At 35.8% G+C, this 18135-nt stretch overlaps 1 protein-coding gene across 2 annotated transcripts in view; it reads right to left on the reverse strand.

The window, feature by feature from the left end:
• Positions 1-4467: 4467 nt before the first annotated feature.
• The window catches only part of DHS (deoxyhypusine synthase), a 61343-nt gene continuing 47675 nt past the window's right edge, over positions 4468-18135 (reverse strand). For both annotated transcript variants that reach the window (XM_089792491.1, XM_089792492.1), the window contains 3 exons: positions 6889-6994; positions 5225-5460; positions 4468-4987 (listed from right to left, as the gene is read on the reverse strand). In XM_089792491.1, coding sequence (XP_089648617.1) covers positions 4898-4987; positions 5225-5460; positions 6889-6994 — 432 coding nt within the window. In that variant the 3' untranslated portion in view covers positions 4468-4897. The remainder of the gene's footprint in view (positions 4988-5224; positions 5461-6888; positions 6995-18135) is intronic.

An 18135-nucleotide genomic window follows, 5' to 3' on the forward strand; every position in this document is an offset into this window, starting at 1 on the left:
TTATCTCTTTCTCTTTCATGCTAGTAGAGATCTATAGATCCAGAAGTTATGTGGATTAATGATATTTCTCTTGCATTTCTTATGTCATCACTTATGCTCTTACAATGGCTTTCCAAATATGATATTATTGGGAGAAATGATTCTTCAACTGAGATTCTTCTCACTAATTGATTTGTGATTGTTTAGTACTAACCCCTTGTTATGTTCTTTGTCCTTTGTTTTTGGTTTTTGTTTCCTTTGCACCCTCATGCATGTGTGTGGAGTTAGGATCCTTAGTTTTGGGAGCTTTTTCTCTTTGACTGAAAGATGTCCTATCTCATTGAGATTTGCCAAATTCTCCCCCTCTTCTTCTCTCTACTTTACCACAAGTGTGGGTTGAATTGGAAGCACTCCAATTTAATGAATGTTTAACAAGTATTTAATGCTACTTCATCATGTTCTCCTCCTCTTTCATTTATTTCTCCATTTTCCATCCTTTCTCAAGTGAGAGATATTCAATCTTTCACATTGGTATCATTGTGTTCAGTTTTCATTCAGGTCAACCTGGTATGAGGTATGTGAATTGTTGATTGTTGACATCCATTTGGGTATCAGTATCACAAGGTAGTTCAATCGCCCTATTGAGGGAATTTTGGCATTGATTTAAGAGCTTTTGAAGTACATTCCCTATAAACAAAGAATTTTGATTAGTTAATGTTTGTAATCAAACAATTGCATTTCAATCTAGTACATTGATTAAATTTTTTAATGTCATTGCAAACGCTTCTATTGTTACTAATTGAGATTAAGCACATTAGAAGCTATCTACAAGATATCCCTTTATGTGCAAAGTGTTTGACAAAATCAAAAATTAGAAAATGGAATCAAAATTAGTAAGAGATATTACAACCAATGCAAACACTTGACAAACCAATAGATCCTTTATTAATTAACACAATGTCCTATACAAACTTATTTAATTGTCAACCAAGGATATATCTACTTGGATATTATATGTGCAGCCAAGGACTCTAAGCAACCTATTAGTTGAATGAACTGAAGTTGATCATTAATTAAAACATAAGCATGTTGGAATTCTAACACTTGTGGGTAACTAGCAAGTGACTCAATAGTGGTTGTGAGTAGTGCAATTTTAGGACTATATGACATTTAATTCCCAATCTCTCCTATAGATATCAATAACAGATTATATCTGTCTAGTTTGAATGAGAACAATTATAACTAAACTACAAAAAGTAATGAACAACTCACCTAATGCTAAATTAACAAAGCTAACTATAGAGAAGATTACACAACCTCAATTGGTCCTTGCTTGAGGGTTGCAACCTCATACCCCAAAGCATTGTTAAAATGTCATCAATCATTCACTTTATTCATCCTTCAACAAACAATACATAACATATAGTAATAACTTTACTAGTTAACCAAAAAATCTAACAAAATCTAGTTTGTATCACTATTTGGAAGATCCCAAAAATCTGACAAGATTTTATACATGGTCTTAAGAGAGTGGGTTGACTACATTTCAAATATTTTTTACACCTATCAACCCTGCCTAAAACTAGGTGTGACTTATTCTCTTATAGAGCTAAGAGTAACAATTAACTAACACGAGACAAAATACAAACTAGACTCTTATTCAATTGACAAAACAAAAGGACAATAATGTGTAAGAATCAAATGCATGTCTTAAAGAAGCAAAACTTCACTATCATACAAACTCCTCCATATCCCTCAAGGTGGTTTCTATCGACCTGTCTTCAAAGATGGAAAAATTTGATTTGTAGACCTTTTAACATAACACCCATTTGATGAGCGTCTACAGTACTCACCAAAGGACTTACATTGATGCTTATGGTGGATCTAATAGCTTAATTTGGCCTACAAAACTTTACGAATATTGGAGCACTATGAGAGATTTCATTTTGATAATATCAATATTGTGATTAATCTATATGCATTATAGTATATGTTGTAGGTGAGTACTTACCATATGTAGCTACCAAAAATTCATAAATCATGCACTTAAGGTCGATAACTTGATTTGTCCAATAGTGTTCATGAAGAGTCTAATAGGAAATCACTATCATAATAGAATTTGAGATGACATTGCACCAAAAGCATATTGATTAACACATTATGATCATTATTTCCATCATAGTATTAACATGTTATGATCATTATTTCCATCATTTTCTCCATGATATTGGCATGTCATTCTCTTTCTTATGCACACTATTGTCACAATCCATGCAACCCCCACAAAAATTTATGATGATGAACTCCTTTTAACAAGGTTACTCTTCTCCAATTGTTGCATATGTCCTCCATCTCTACCCTCTTACCATACACAATTCCTCCCCTCTCAATATACCACTCTACCAACCGAAAAAACCTCAATTTCACCAAACTGAGCCTCCTTGTTTTAGAACCACAATGAGCAACACATTGAATTGTCAAATGAGATTAGATTTTCCTTCAAAACAATATCTTTTATGAAAACTATTTAAGTGGGAAGGTGTGGTGAAGTGCATACACAAGTATATAGATATCAACACACACGCCCATATGTATATTTGTGTGCAGCCAACTCCTTGACATCATCAAGAATGTTTTGTTAACTCCTAGCATCATCAAATGCTTGCATTATTGTTATAATTATTTTAGAATATCAAATTATTTCAAAAATAAATAAAATGTCAAACTACACATGTACACATTTATATTTGTGTGCAGCCAACTTCTTGGCATCATCATGAATGTCTTGTCAACTCCATTACATCATCAAATTCTTGCATTATTATTGTGGTGGATAATTTTAAAATATCAAATTATTTTTTTAAAAAGGGGCCACCTACATCGTTATTTTTCCTTCGATGAAATATATTTCTTGTACAATGATTTTATAATGATAACAGATGCATAGCTTGCAGTCCTCAATTCGTTTTGAACGAACTTTGGCTTAGTTTATCTATATTCAATACCAACCATAAAAATGGGGTGGAGCGAGCACGAAACACAAGACTTGTTTCTACATCCAGTTCCAAATAACAGATTAACCCTTTCTTGTCATGGTCGAATAAATGCAATCATGAGCAATTCATTCCCCACTTACAAAAACGACGACTCATAAAATTCAATTTCAAGCATTGGGTTAGGTTCGCCTCTCTTTGAGGTTATCGACTGCCAATTGTAAGCGTCAAAGTATCTTGTTTGATGTTCTTGTTTTATCTAAAAAGTTAAGTCTTGCTCACTTTTGGTTCATTTCATGATTGTCAGCTAGATCAATCGCCTAGTTATTTTATCTAAAAAGTGTCTTTATTTTTATTTCATTTCATTAGCATCACCTAGGGGAGAGGACCCAGTACTTGAACGGGTTCCAATGGTTGTGATAGAAATTGTTTACTTTATACCTACACTTGCTGAATTAATGTCCAATTTTTTTTACAACATTGCACCAATATTTGTGACTTTAAAGTTGCTAGTACAATGATGATTACCAAAAAATGAATGAAAATGTACTATTTGATCTAAAAAGTAACCAATGATGTGATGCCACATCAGCTGTTCAACTACAGGAACCCTTTATGCACGACCATTGGTCTCACTTTTTTTTGGGCTGTTTTGGACAACTTGGCAAAATGCATGCTGATGTGGCATCATAACGAGTGACATTGACTTGAAACCTTAGTTATAAGTAGACAACTCGCCAAGTAAGCTGCTGTTAAAAATTGGGAGTGATTTAAAAATTTTACATAGGGTTTTGATAAGCGCAAAGTTAGGGTGTTCAAGTACCGGGTCCTCTCCCCTAGTTGCAATCATTTACACGCTTAAACTCATTCTTAGAGAAAAAAAATTAGTTATATATTTTCATGCACTATCAACAATGCATTTATCAAAGAATCAATATTAAGGTGTCTAGGGCATCTTGCATGTTTGAGAGTTTACCTTGATCTTTTATCTAACAATTAAAACAATATCATTACAATGTTCAGCGTCAGCAGTGAATTGGCCTGCCTCCCTTGAGGGAGATCCTGTGTTCCACTCGCATTGCTACGATATTGAAAAACAATATCATTATACAGATTGACCTAAAACCAATTTTTATAGTAGAGCAAACTGAGGATATGAAAGCAAGCCAAAAAGTGACATTATGAAAGACTGCAGAGATCAGATCTGTGATTCCAGTCCAAATCCACAAGACAAAGGTCATATTTGCACTCGTGATATTGATTCTGCAGTCACGAAACATTTAATGATTCCGAAGCATTCATTTGATCATCACTAACATCCTTGCACACTTGATGCATCATATTATCTGTCACAATATTTCCAGCTAAATACTATTACTTAGCAATTTATTTTCCAGAGCATTTGATTTAATACATATCCTAAACTTATGCAAAACAGATTTTGTTCTCCGAAGGTTTAAATTAATAATTAAAATAAAATAGATAGGCTAACTGATTACATCATAAGAAATTTTGAGTGTATAATCATATTATATAAGGTATATACAGCTCATTTCCTCTTTGTTCTATGGACCAGCCATGTGGTCCCATGCTGTGTCTAATCACACAATGAATCTGACATTCCACATTGTTTGCATCAAAAAAATGTTGTGTTTTGACGAGGGACTATATAAATTCAAAATGGCATTGGAAAAGTGATACCACTACCAAATTCAGATCAGAAGTAAAATGAAATACCGAATACCACATACGGACCATGATGACATATAACTTACTAGAACTCACTGTCATAAGAAATTTAGCCATAGCTAGAGGTATGTAGATCATTTCATGAAGCATTTCTGCAAACTGCATATAAAAAATGGAAGGACAGCCAGATTACAAAAGGCGTCCTTTCTAAAAGATTACAGCAGGTATTCATGGTGTCAACGAGTGCTTTTGAGTTCAGTATTAATCCTTTTTGCAAATGTTTGTGATACTAGCAAGGGAAATGCAATTGTCGCATCACAATGAACCTGTTTCATGGCATTAAGAAAACATTAACAATTTAAAGTTATCTGTACCAGTAAAGTGAATAAAACTCTACTTCTAGAATTGGAAAAACCTTGGAACTAGCATGTAGCAACCATAGACCACTTAGGTGCTATAAGAACACCTTTATATAAAAAATTAAACAGGAATGTAAGAGAATATTTCATATTAATTCTACTGGACTTAAATTGTCCATTGAACTAAATATAAAAATCATTTACCTTGACAGGAGTAGCAGAGCCTCTAATTTTACCCCATGAAACAGCTTCATCTGGTCGTGCTCCAGAATCACTTCCATCAAATTCTTGTGCAGTGTTAATAAAAACGGCATAGTCGGCACCGTTCCGCATCATATTAGCATTACAAATATGGTGCTTTGGCATGCCCCCTCCCAGAATTATCATGCCCGTCTTACGGGGGTTAGCATGAACAGCTTCACCATTTATAGCTCTTATGTCTGCAATAGTTTCCCCAGAAATATAAACATCATAAATATCAATAACATTTAAAGGGTTCTGAAAATTTGGAAGCAAGTTTCCTCTAGAATTACAAATAATTAGAAGATGGCTGTGGCACATCAAAATTTCAGAATATAGTAAACAAAATAAAATTATAGAGAGAGAAATCCAAAAAACACAAAAATTCAGATTCTCTCCGATCTTCCAAATTTCACTGTTCAAAAGGATCTATTGAAGGATTTATAAAAGAATATTATTGTTAATCCTCCTAGAACCTCCATAATACTGTATAAACATCATTTATTAAAAACAGCCTTATTTGATGAAGAAAATTAGTCAAATAATCAAGTACTTGCTTGACCAGAAAAGTGGTCAAGTTTTTACATATGTTTGGGCAAGTTAATAAGTACCAGCAATTTGCATCTTCCAAGTATGATTATCAATTCCAAGGTTACAATATTCCCTGCAGATATTGTTTCACAAGATCTAAGAACATTATGCCATATTTTTGAAAATGCTTTCACAGTAAAAATAGATTAGAAATCACATGTCTCCCATCCTTACTTTTTGTTTCTCAGATCAATCTGTGCAAGAAATAGCCAAATTGGTTTGCATTTATAAATTATAATGCTCATTTATTCAGCATATATGTATATGCAGAAATACCTTGCACACAGTGCCCCTGGATATTCATTGGAGATGTCACCACCTGTTTTGCTGAAAGTTTATGTAGCTTCCTTCCTTTCTATATTCAAAAATTCAAAATTGAATCTTCTGTCTGTTAACATCCTATTGAACCAATTACTCAAGAAAGTAATAAATTTCCCTAGATGTCTGGTTCTCGTAGTTTTTCAACTAGTCAGATATTGTAGTAAGAACAATGTAAACATGAGCACGGTGGCTGTAAATAATAAATATCATTGCTTCTGCATATCTAACCAACCAGGAAGAGTCCATCACTGTCAGACAGGATATTGTTTCTAAGCAAATGGATATCAAAACAAACTTGTATTCCTCTATCATCCATATAAGCTACATATGACTTTTAAAATAATATTTATTTCCCTTAACTTCTTAAGGTCGCTCTACTGTCTATACCCTCCCTTCAACGTATAAAATGAGGCTAGGTCAAAAACATTCCAGAAGTATCAATTCTCTCTTATTCAAAACCAGGTGACCTTCCAAGAGAGCTCCTTTTTAGTAATGAAACCCCTTACATGCAGAAATATTAACCTTTTGAATATCAAACTTACATTTGGCAAACCCCACTATTTAACACTTATAGAGCAGATATACTAGAGTGATGTACTAGACTTTTGTTCCCTTTATTTCATGCCATTTAAGAACAGTCCACCACAATGCTGAAATTGATATGCGCTTTCCAGATAAGATCAGTGGGCAGTAAAGATTTCTGAATGATACCATACCTTGAATTATGTCGATAACAAGTCCTGGATTATGGTAGGAGTGGAAATAGAGCATATCACCCAAAGAACCATCAGTTAAACCTGGGCAAAATACTGGGATATTATTCTGAAAGACCAACAAAAAACACAAACATGAGAAAGAATTATTATTTTATCATCAGTTACTGTAAGAAAATGTCTCATGATATCCTACAGAGCACTTTTAAAACCATTCCTCAAATTTAATAAAATACAGTATTCATCCCCGTCAAGCCCAAATTATACCAAGTGCAATCTTTATTCAGTAATGAATGAAACACAAACACATTAGTATGCACTATCAATAACAGTTTGTACCAAGAGTTGCAAGATAGATTGGAAACAAGTGGAGGATCCCTGGTAGGAATCATTGACATGTAGAAATCATTTACGTCAGAGACAAACAACTGGCAAAGGTCCAAGATGATTAAGAAGAAGTGACAAGGTCACTCACTACCAAAGATGCATAACCAATGAATAAAGTATTCAAACCATCTATTATTTCTTCATGCATTTTCTTCAAATCTAGATGTTGGTATCTTTGAAAAGCATACAAAAGAACTGGCTCTAGTTTGATTTTTGAAATGGGTTTCGAGGGAAAGAGTTTCATGAAAGACTAGCCATGAAAAATCATGTCACCTAGAGATTGAGATATGACTCAATATTTAAGTTTGGAAATTTTTGAAGGCAAAAATAAGGTTGCAGAGAGCTTCAAGACGTACCAAGTTGAGTGAGATGAAGAAAAACAGCCCAAGAAAGTAATAGCTATTCTTACCCAAAACATCTAATTGGGAAATTGAAAATTTTGATGTGTGAGTAAGCTCCTAACAAGGAGATATAGAAGAAAATGGTTTGACACCACTTCCAACATGTGATGCAAATGAGCAAAAGTGCAGCCCGTAAAGGTAGGAAAAAGGGATCTTCATTTGTTTGTTTCCTTTGCAAGAAGGCCCATTTAGCACAAACATGATGATATCTCGATCCACGTTTGTTTTGAGCAAAGGAGTATTGTGCAGACATCTGTTTGAAGTCCATTAGAGGGTAACCCAAGCAATTCATCATTAAGTCAGAAGAATAGAAGCTTTTGCTTGCAAGAAAGAGTTGAAAGTGAAAGAAGCAGAAGTCATCTCCATTGCCCCCAAGGAAAAGGGAGAGACAAGAAAATGATGTCCAAGGTGAAAAATAACTATTATTAAATCAGACTTATTAATATTTATTTCCCTTAAATCAATAATAAATTATAATAAAATCAAATGACAATTATAATAATAATAACATATTTAATACATCAGAGACTATTAAATTAAAAATAAGAGGCAAAAGGTTAAAGCAACCTTTCCTGTGTCATATTTGATTGTGTAAAAAGCAATTTAACATGTTCAGCCACAAATAAAATAATAATTTTTCAGGATGGGAACAAGGTACAGCTAACAGGTTGGCCTGCGATCAAATTAATCACAGTAATGACAAAAAATAAAACTGAAGGCTCGCCTGAAGAGTTTGAGCAGTTCTTTCATCTCTTTACATAGGAGACATTCCATTATTTTTTCCCAACTCGTATCCCTCTAATATAAATTCACCTACTGGATTGATGTTAAAGGAGAGACATCTCGAGTGATGTCTTCACTTAGATAATAGGAAAATACTAGTCCTCTTGAAAAATAAATTCTAATTCTCTAATCTTAGGATTACAAACAATTAAAGGCAAAAGTTCATGATTACATATCCATGTTTGATGAGATCGTATGGTTGCTTGTAGAGTGAGTTCACTAAATCGGATGAAAGTGAAAAAATACTAGAGTTGTGGTTTTTATGGCCCACATGAAAAGAGCAGCTTGTAAGACTAATTTTAATAGCGGATCCTTTGCTTTGAGTGTTTCTCTAAATCGGAGTGGAATCCATCTTCTCATGTGGCAATTGACACATGAAGTAGTGGAATCCAGCTTCTCATGTGGCAATTGACACATCAAGGAATAGAATCTGCCTTCTCATGTGGCAATCGACGAATGGAGGAGTGGAATCCACCTTCTCAAGTGGCAAGATTGAAACATCAAGGAATGGAATCCACCTTCTCATGTGGTGATTGACACATCAAGGAGTGAAATCCACCTTCTCTTGTGGCAAGCTTGACACATCAAAAGGTGGAATCCACCTTCCCATATGGCAAGAGATAAAAGCATATTCCTTGGGCAAGGGAAGCAATTAAACTTGTTGAATTCGATTAAGGGAAAACGATGCAAAAGGAGGAAGTAAGAAGCTTTCAACCAATCACAAGGCCCCCCTTTATCAAGTTCGAATGACCTTGAAAGCTAAGGCGTGACTCCAAATCAATAATCATGTGCTCTTATGCGAAATGTATGAAGCCTCGGCCAATCAGCAAGGCCTAGATAAGAAACGTATGGGCATAATTTGTAAACTTGAAGCCCAGACTCAATACAAAGCAAGGCCGAGAATAGGCCTAATAAGTTGTAACATATGGCTCAAAGTTCAAGGATGGAACCTAAAATCAATGCAAGTCATCCCTGTATGAGATGTGTGGACCTGATCTAATTAGATCAGGCCTTAATTTGGTGGAGAAGGGAACTAATAGAAGGACCAAGCTGCAAGGTGTGGACCTCGAGGTTAGCATGTGGCTCTAAGTCCTAAAAGTCAAGCCCTAAGACATGTCATGTGGCCTTCAATTTGCAGTCAGGCCTAAATTCAACTGAAAACAGGACCTAAACCAGACACAAATATGTAACATCTGGCTCCAAGGATCTAAATAGAACCAGCCCAGGGACGTGCACTCAGCCCAAAACCCAGGAGTACCCAGTGCGGGACGTGTACCAGCCCAAAACCTAGGAGTACCCAATGCGAGACATGCACCCGGTCCAAAACCCAAGAGTACCTAGTGCAGGGACATCCCTTGAATAGGTACTTGGAGTGCACAAGTACCCTTGGCACCGATTAAGCATCGCCACACCACGGCCACACCCACCGCCGCACCACTTTGGTGTTTGGGGACTCCTAGACGTCAGAGGGACTCCCAGACACTAGACATGATTCATATCATGCTACTCATTACAATCATCCTTTATGATATTTGAATCTTTGATAGAACTAATATTTAAAAAATTACTATTTGCTAATAATTTGAATTTTGATTTTTGAATGTTACTATAGTATTGGGCATGTTACTATGACCTGCACCCCCATGCCCACCATCCCCAAATTATGGCCCTCTTTTTCCTATCTCAGAAAGTAGTCCTGATGTCCCCTGCACACCAACATTACACTACAAGTGACGAGTGGACCTAATAAGGCCCAAATTTGATGGGGACCAGATCCCTTAACCCAAACGTATGGGCTCAAATTCCAAAGCATAGGCCCCAAACTTAAGTGAAGCATGTGGATTGAAACTCAAGCGAAAATAGACCCCATGACTCAAGTGTCTAGCCTCATATTCGAATACATCAGCCTCAAATACAAACGCATCAGCCTGATCTGTTAAGATCAAGATCAGGCCTAAATCCAATAAAAGTGTGCTTAAATCAGGCTTTTAATTGTAACACATGGGTCCTATAATCAAATGTATGGCCTTGAGTGTACACATCAGGCCTAAGATCAATGTAAAGACACCTAAATCTGGCCCTAAATCTGGCACGAGCATCACATAATGTCCGACCCAATCATACATAGGGCCCTAAAGTTCAAAAATAAAACCCAATATCATTGCATGTGGGCTCTGAGTTCGATGAAAGCTTCAAATATAAATGTAAATCCCAATAGCCAACCTTGAACGGATAATGGTGGATCCAAACTCAATGCAATGTTGCCAACAAGGCAGTAAAAGACTCCTATATTTAGTGCAAAGCCTTGTAAAAATTTAATGTTGGGCATCAAATCAGGCATTGACATGCCTCAAACTTAACCAAATGAGGCCTAAATTTAATAGAGATTTCCATCCACATGGACTTGAGATCAATTTGATCCAAATAAAAGCCCCAAATTTTGAAATTTGAGATTGCAAAGGAAGTAAACTTAACAAAGGTCATCCATTCAATGCAAGTGGAGATTGATCAATATTTGCATGCAATATTTGAGAGTGGAAATTCAGATTTCATAGTATTGCATGGGTGAAATCAATCCAAGACATTGCCTATATAAGCAAACCCATTTCAACACTTCAAAGGAACTTAGTTCAAAACTAATTGCCAGCACACACGAAGGAATTCAAACCGGCAGGGGGCAGATTGAGCAGTATTTTAACCATTTTTCATTGCAGGGCTGCATATAGATGCTGATGGGATCAATCTAAGGCTATTCTCTTCGAATGTTCATGCTAAGCACTAACTGATAATGTCAATTTACCAGCAAAAAAGACAGATTTAATCATTTATTGGCAATTTAAAATCTGATTTCAAGCATCTCTTGTGAATTCAAGGCCTGAAATCAAGAGAACTCAGTCCGCAACTTAAATTTTGGTCTTCTCATAATGCGGTTGCTATCATGGACAGAGATCTATATCAGAACTACATAGTTCTGTACTAAGCTCTAGTTTTCATAACTCAATCAATAATCTTTATTAACAGCAAAGTAAAATTGAATTGGGAGACATGATAATCTTTGTAAAACTAAAAAAAATGATTAAAATTCTAAGTATTTCATGCCATTACAGACTTAGATTCACTAGTTTTAAAGTCTAATGTAAAAATTTAGTTTGATTTCACTACACCAGCAACTAGCAATTTTGGGATTTAATGCAAGTCTGATAAAATGAAGTTAAAATCTGATTAAGGATTGATGAATGCAGATTGAATCATGGAGAAAGGTGGTGAAAAATCAAAATCTGAAGTGAAGGCCAAGGAGAAGAAAGATTTAACAGGAAAAGACAAGGAAAGGAGCAAAAGCTAAATGAGCTAAGAACGTTGGAAGTGCTGAAGCACGAAGGTTGGAACGGCTGGAGTCTGATACATAAGATATGATGCCCGAATCAAGTTTTACCTCCACGTGAAAAAAAAATTGGCGACACCAATCTTGGGCCATTTGACATGAACCTAGTGAGAGATTGAATGTATGGAGTCAACCAATCCAATGAAATTAAGAAGATGATTAAGAATGGCATAATACAAGCGGCAGTCTTCCACCTACACATCAATGGACAGAGTTAGTATTGGAAATGATAAGAAATTACAAGCCCAAAACAAGCCAAGTCCTCACACCAAAGGAAAGTGTTGCAGTTCTACTTGCAGTGGCTGCATAAGAGATGCCTTCAACATCCCAAAGCACAATGTGGACATTCGCGAAACTAACAAGGAAGCCATGAAAGAGTATGAGAAAAAATCCAAACATTAAATCGGTCTTGTTAACAAGGAGTGGTTAGTTGGACTTAAGTGAACTCGCTCCCAGCTTCCCAAGTTAACAAAGACTGATTTCAGAGAAGATGTACGAGATCTCATTTTGATGCAAAATAGGGTAATGTGCAGCCCAAAGGAGCATTTTTCAATTCACGCATGTGTTAATATATAGAAATGATCACATAGGACAAATAAGAGCACCAAAAATGGTGATACAAACTCCATGATCTAATCTACTACCATGAAAGCAAAAGCGAGAGAGAGAGAGATGATTACCTCACTCAGTAAGACGTGTCTTACAGTGAATCACGAAAGATATGATTGGATAGTGTAGCAGGTTTGTGTGCCTGGTAGTCAATAGAAACTTTGCACCTTCTAGCAGCTTTGGATGAATGCATGTGTGCTCCATGAATGAACTAGGCTCCATTATCCATGAAGAAATGTTTGTGTGCACACCCCATGGATCAATCAGCCTATCACCATAGGGCTTGCCTATGTTCATGCTCTTTGTGGATGGACAGGAGTCCGTTATCCATAGTTATGTGTTTTTGTAAATGTGAATCCCAAGGATGGACAAAGGCCACTTATACCCATCAAGGATTGGCTGCAATATAAATAAAAGAAAATGAAGGTGCATATATAGGCATCATAAGGAAGAGTATTAAGGATACCTACTTCCATCAACAAGGAGATACCAATAGACAACAATTTATGCCACAATCTTAGCTGAGAGTGTGGACTCTTATAAGATAAGAAAATAGATAATCATGAAAGGATATTTTACTTATGAGAAGAGATCCCTAAAAGGAAGAGATCTTGTTTAAAGACATATACCTCCAAGAGGAGTGTCTACACAAAGATAGCATCTTCATAACTACAGAGGGGAAGAAGAACAGAAATGTGCCCATTTAGTCCCATGTTTCTAGGTGAAATAGGGATTCTTGATGAAGAATGACAAACTTTGAATCACATAGTAAGGAAAAGTGTTTATTATGAACATAGTGTTGCAAATAAAGAAGAGGTGATGATCAAGGATATACACCTCTTGCATAAGAGTAAATTCTAATCAAAACAATAATTCCTTGTAGGAAATAATATCACATGATAAACAAATGCCAATATATTAAGGAAAGTTGATCCTTAGACAAAGAGAGAGAATGTACAAGCAACCTTGCCCCCTAAGTGCAAAGGCAAGATACCTCATAGGATATACAACTCCCAACAACATAAGATGTAACATATATGGTAGAAAAGATATCACATATAAAGTAAATGGAAAGAATGATACTATGGATGATTATTAAATGACAAACATACCAATCCAAGGCATTAAAATAATATGCGAAGCAGAGACAATCATATCTTTCGTAAAACAAAGTATCGCGTGCCAAAATAAGAATGTATCATAAAATAAGGAAAAGCCATAGAAAGATGGAAAGTAATATTGAAGGATACCATGTTATACCTACATATTTGTCATCTCAATAATACAAGATATACACTTACAAGTAAGGACATCATAGTATAAAAGAGAGGAACAACAAAGAGATAATGGGTCCTCGAGAGAAATGAGGAAGAAGATCCAATATATGCCCTAAGTAAGAGATCTTTTATAACAAAGATGCAGTTTCAAGCAAGCATAAGGTTTCAATATGGGATATAAATATATGTGTTAAACAACAAAATCCATGCAAGAAAGAACATCAAATTGTAAAATAAAGCAAGTTCATAGGGGATATTAGATACATTGAACAAGAAAAGAAGAGGAAAATCACATTATGCTTCCTGAAGTGGTTCCTATTTATACTAGACATGTGGCTTCAAGCAAACATAAGATTGCATATGTTACATCCCAAATATTTTTCTCTTAAAATAATCATGTACACATTTCATGTGACTAGCAGTTAAATAGTTAAAATCAATTGAATGTTATGATCATGGGAAATGGAAGAGTTCAAGAAAATAAGAGTTATTTTACCATTGATTGAGTTGGTGAAAGTTCCATAGATTAGGGAGACACTATTGGGGAGCCTGAATGACACTCCCACAAAGATCAATTCCCAAGGTATGTGACATGTAGTGCATCTAGCAATTCCCAACCCAATCCAACACATAATAATAATGTAGTACAAGATGTGTATCTGATGCCATGGAATGCCTTTGACATTTCAACATATCCTCCCAAATTCATTGGCATGGGGCAAAATTCTCTTGATGCCCAAAAGGTTGCAAATATTGAAGGTGTACCACAAAGTGATCCTGTAGCCAAAGAGAAGGATATAACCAGAGACGTTGATGTCTTTAGAACAAGCAACAAATACAATACAAAATGGAAACAATGCTCAACAAAGTACAAAAGAGAAAGAATTCCATCCAAGGACACAAAATGAAAAGCCTATGATCTTTTATCAAGGTATGAACTTGCTCCTTTCCTCACGTCTGTTAGAATTTTCAAAAGATGCTACATAAGTGCTTGATAGGCTTTGATGCATCTCCCAATACAATGATTTTAGCAGTATGGAGAAGATTGGTATTGATAACTCTGCAAAAAAACAGGAAGGTAACCCAATCGGACAAGATGGATGTTCAAGTTGTGGGAGAACTAAATAATATTCATATGCGATCGGCATCAGATCTAAGAGTTCAAAGGTGTATGAATTTTTTGATGTTGACATACCAAAGGGGTATGGTATGCTATTAAGTAGAGATTGGTCAAGGAGTTGAACAAATCCATATCCACCAACTTCTCTCATATGTGGCTACCATGGAAAAGAATTCCCAATCAGACTAAGACAGAAAGCACACCCAGACTCGGATTACTAATCACTAAATATGGTGAGGGTAATGAGATTCTATTCATGGAGACAAACTTGGGATCATATGCCGGAAGACTGGAGAAGTCATAGCATTTTGTGTTTCTAACAAAGGGGAATCCTTGGAAGAGAAGCAAGAATCTACACAAGTGCTTATTGAAAATGATCAAGCAACGCAACTAGATGAAAATGAATGAATGTTAGAAAACTTCAAGAGCTTTGTCTTGAAGAGATTACAGAAAGAAAGAGACTTGTGTAAAGATGTTGGCATTCAAAATTTATTGCTATCCAATTGGTGAAGAATCTATAATGCTTTTCACTCACTCATGTTGTCATGTCCCCATTTTTTTTGGAGGCAGTCTGATTTAATTAATTTGATTAGCTTGGTTGTCCAAAATAATGAATATTTTATGAGGACGACTAATTAATCATTTTAATTAAATAAATAAGTAATATTAAGTTAATTATTTATAAAGTTATCAAATAAATAAATATTAAAAGGTAACTTTATATTTAATTAATTTAATAAAGTGACTTGAATTATTAAATATTTTATAAAGTCACTTAATAGATAAAATCAAAAATGTTCTAGAAGTTTCTGGAGATGTTGGAGAGAAAAGAATAAATAGGCACCCCGGGGCTCCATTCTAAAAAGCAGTTGTTTATTTCTCTCTTGTTATCAGATTGTGATTTAAACACATGTGCATTGTGGAGCCTAGGGTTTCTGCAATTGTCACAATGTAATGTCCCCTTTCTAGCATTCATAGCATGATGTTGTCATTAGCCTATTTCCCCACAGTCTCGTAGGCTAACTAGGACATTAAAGGGGCTTAGAGGCCATTTGGCCTAGACAGTTTCAGTTGCAGGTCTTTCTGAGGGGTTCTGAGGCAACTTTGGGCATTCTTACTATTTATAGTAAGTCATCTTGGACATGGCCGGACATTCAGTCACAGTGGTATGTCAATGGTAATTGTTTAAAATCGACAGGAAGACTTATTTATCATTGATAAGATTTGTTATGCATTGATAAAGCCATTTTATAAAGTTAAATTTAAATATTTAACTTTATTAATGCATAGACTATAGTTTGTGGGAAATATTTAAATTAAAAGAGTTCCCTTTATTTTTATAACACATTGGAGACATAAGGTACATAAAGGGAGTTACGTTTTATCCCACATTGAGAAAACGAAAGATTGAGTTTTTGTGAGAACACTATAAAAGAAATGGAAGAGCTTTCTTTTTGTATGCTTGGATGAAGATTAATGTTATGTTGCTGGATATCTGATTATCGGGCTTGGAGGACGGAATCCCTTTTTGCTAGCATTCTCTTTGCTGTTGGAAGACACAGTCAGGAGGATCAAGGGTGTTTTCACTTCAGGAAACACACTGGGTTTCATTTGGGGCGTTTGCATAAAGAAATTTACAAGGGTTTGAGGTGCAGATCTGAAGTTAGTTATTGCTATAGTGTCGCATGAACAGTATTTTGCTACAGTCGGCATGAATAGTATTTTGCTACAGTACGGCGTGAACAGTGTTGGTATCAAGTTTACTTGTTTTTCCGGCTGATTAGAAGTTTGGAGGGCTGGCCGACTACATCTGCAAAATACTACGGCAACTAATTCCAGGTTTCTTTTGTCAAATTTTGATATTTTGCATAATAATTGTTGAATACAAGTCTGAATAGTTGTTGCAGCCTTTAAGGCAGCTGTAAGTGCACATCTACATTTAAAAATCACCCTTTATTAGCAGATTGAAAGAGTTTCCAGATTTTTCATATACTATTGAATGTGTGCCAAGTGTTTGTGAAAATGTTATGATGTGTATTATGCATTTTAATATCACTTCATAGTTGTTCGTAAATCTACTCATTGGAAAGCAATTTATTGAGGAAATCAGCTTTATGAGTTTGCATACGAAGTGTTTGACAATATTCCTTAAGTTAAATTTCTGCAAGTCAAAGTTCAAATCAGGGGAGGATATTACAGTGGTATCAGAGCTATAAGTCCTGCCATCCTGTGGAGGTCTTATAGGAAATTTGGAACTGGCGGATAGAGGGGAAAGTGTTTGATGAAATGTCAAAACACTAAAATCAAAGCATTTATGTTTGAGCATGCGACAGGGGCCTTATAATTTCCGCAATACCAGAGCAAGACAAAGTAGGAGTTCAGACCTGCAAAGCAAACAGTCTAGTTCATCCGTACAGGGGGGTATAGAATCCAGTCATACAGACACAGCGGAGGTATTCTTTGATCAAGACAGCAATATGGGTGACCGAAATGACAAGAATACAAGATTAGGTGGAGGCGGGAATAGAGGAAAGATTCTTACAATTATTAGAGACCTTGGTACAGGGTCAGCGAGTAGCAAAACAAAGGGCACAGGAACATAATTAGAGATTGGATCTTATGATGTAGATGATGGCTCGTCAAATGGGGTTGAATGCTAACATGGGTGGAGGAAATAATCAGAATGGTAACAATCAGAATGGAAATGATCAGGATGGGACACATAATGGAGATGAACAAGTTGGGAACAATTTCGGTCATGCACCCCAGTGAGCTAGGACAGTGAGTTCAAGGCCCATGATTCCTACATTTCCTCCTAGAGCTCCAGAGCAGCTCGTACCAAAGCCCCAGATTACTGATATACAGGACCAGTTGAGGAGAGATTGGGAAGCCGGAGGGCCAGATTTTACTGCTGCAATTACCTTTAGGGAGTATATGGATGTGCGGATGAAACATATGCCACGTGGACATGACAGGAACCAGAGCTATGAGCTACGGAAGAAAGTAGGGAGACTTGAGTTACCATATTATGATGGCTCAGGAAAGTCTACAGCAAGAGCTTGGGTTCAAAAGCTTGACACATACTTTCAATTGAACCCTATGCCCGAGGAAGAAGCTATTAAGTATGCAGCAATTCATCTGAATGGGTTAGCACACGAGTGATGGCATCATGGTATGGTCACTATGGGACATGCACACATTACCTCATATGTGGAGTTTACAGAGAGGCTGATTGAACGTTTTGATAGGAAGGATCCAGAACTCCATTTCAAAGAGTTAGCTCAGTTTAAA

This window comes from Cupressus sempervirens, chromosome 7, assembly GCF_028749045.1.
Source record: "Cupressus sempervirens isolate cs-2001-9-10 chromosome 7, ASM2874904v1, whole genome shotgun sequence".
NCBI lineage: Eukaryota > Viridiplantae > Streptophyta > Pinopsida > Cupressales > Cupressaceae > Cupressus > Cupressus sempervirens.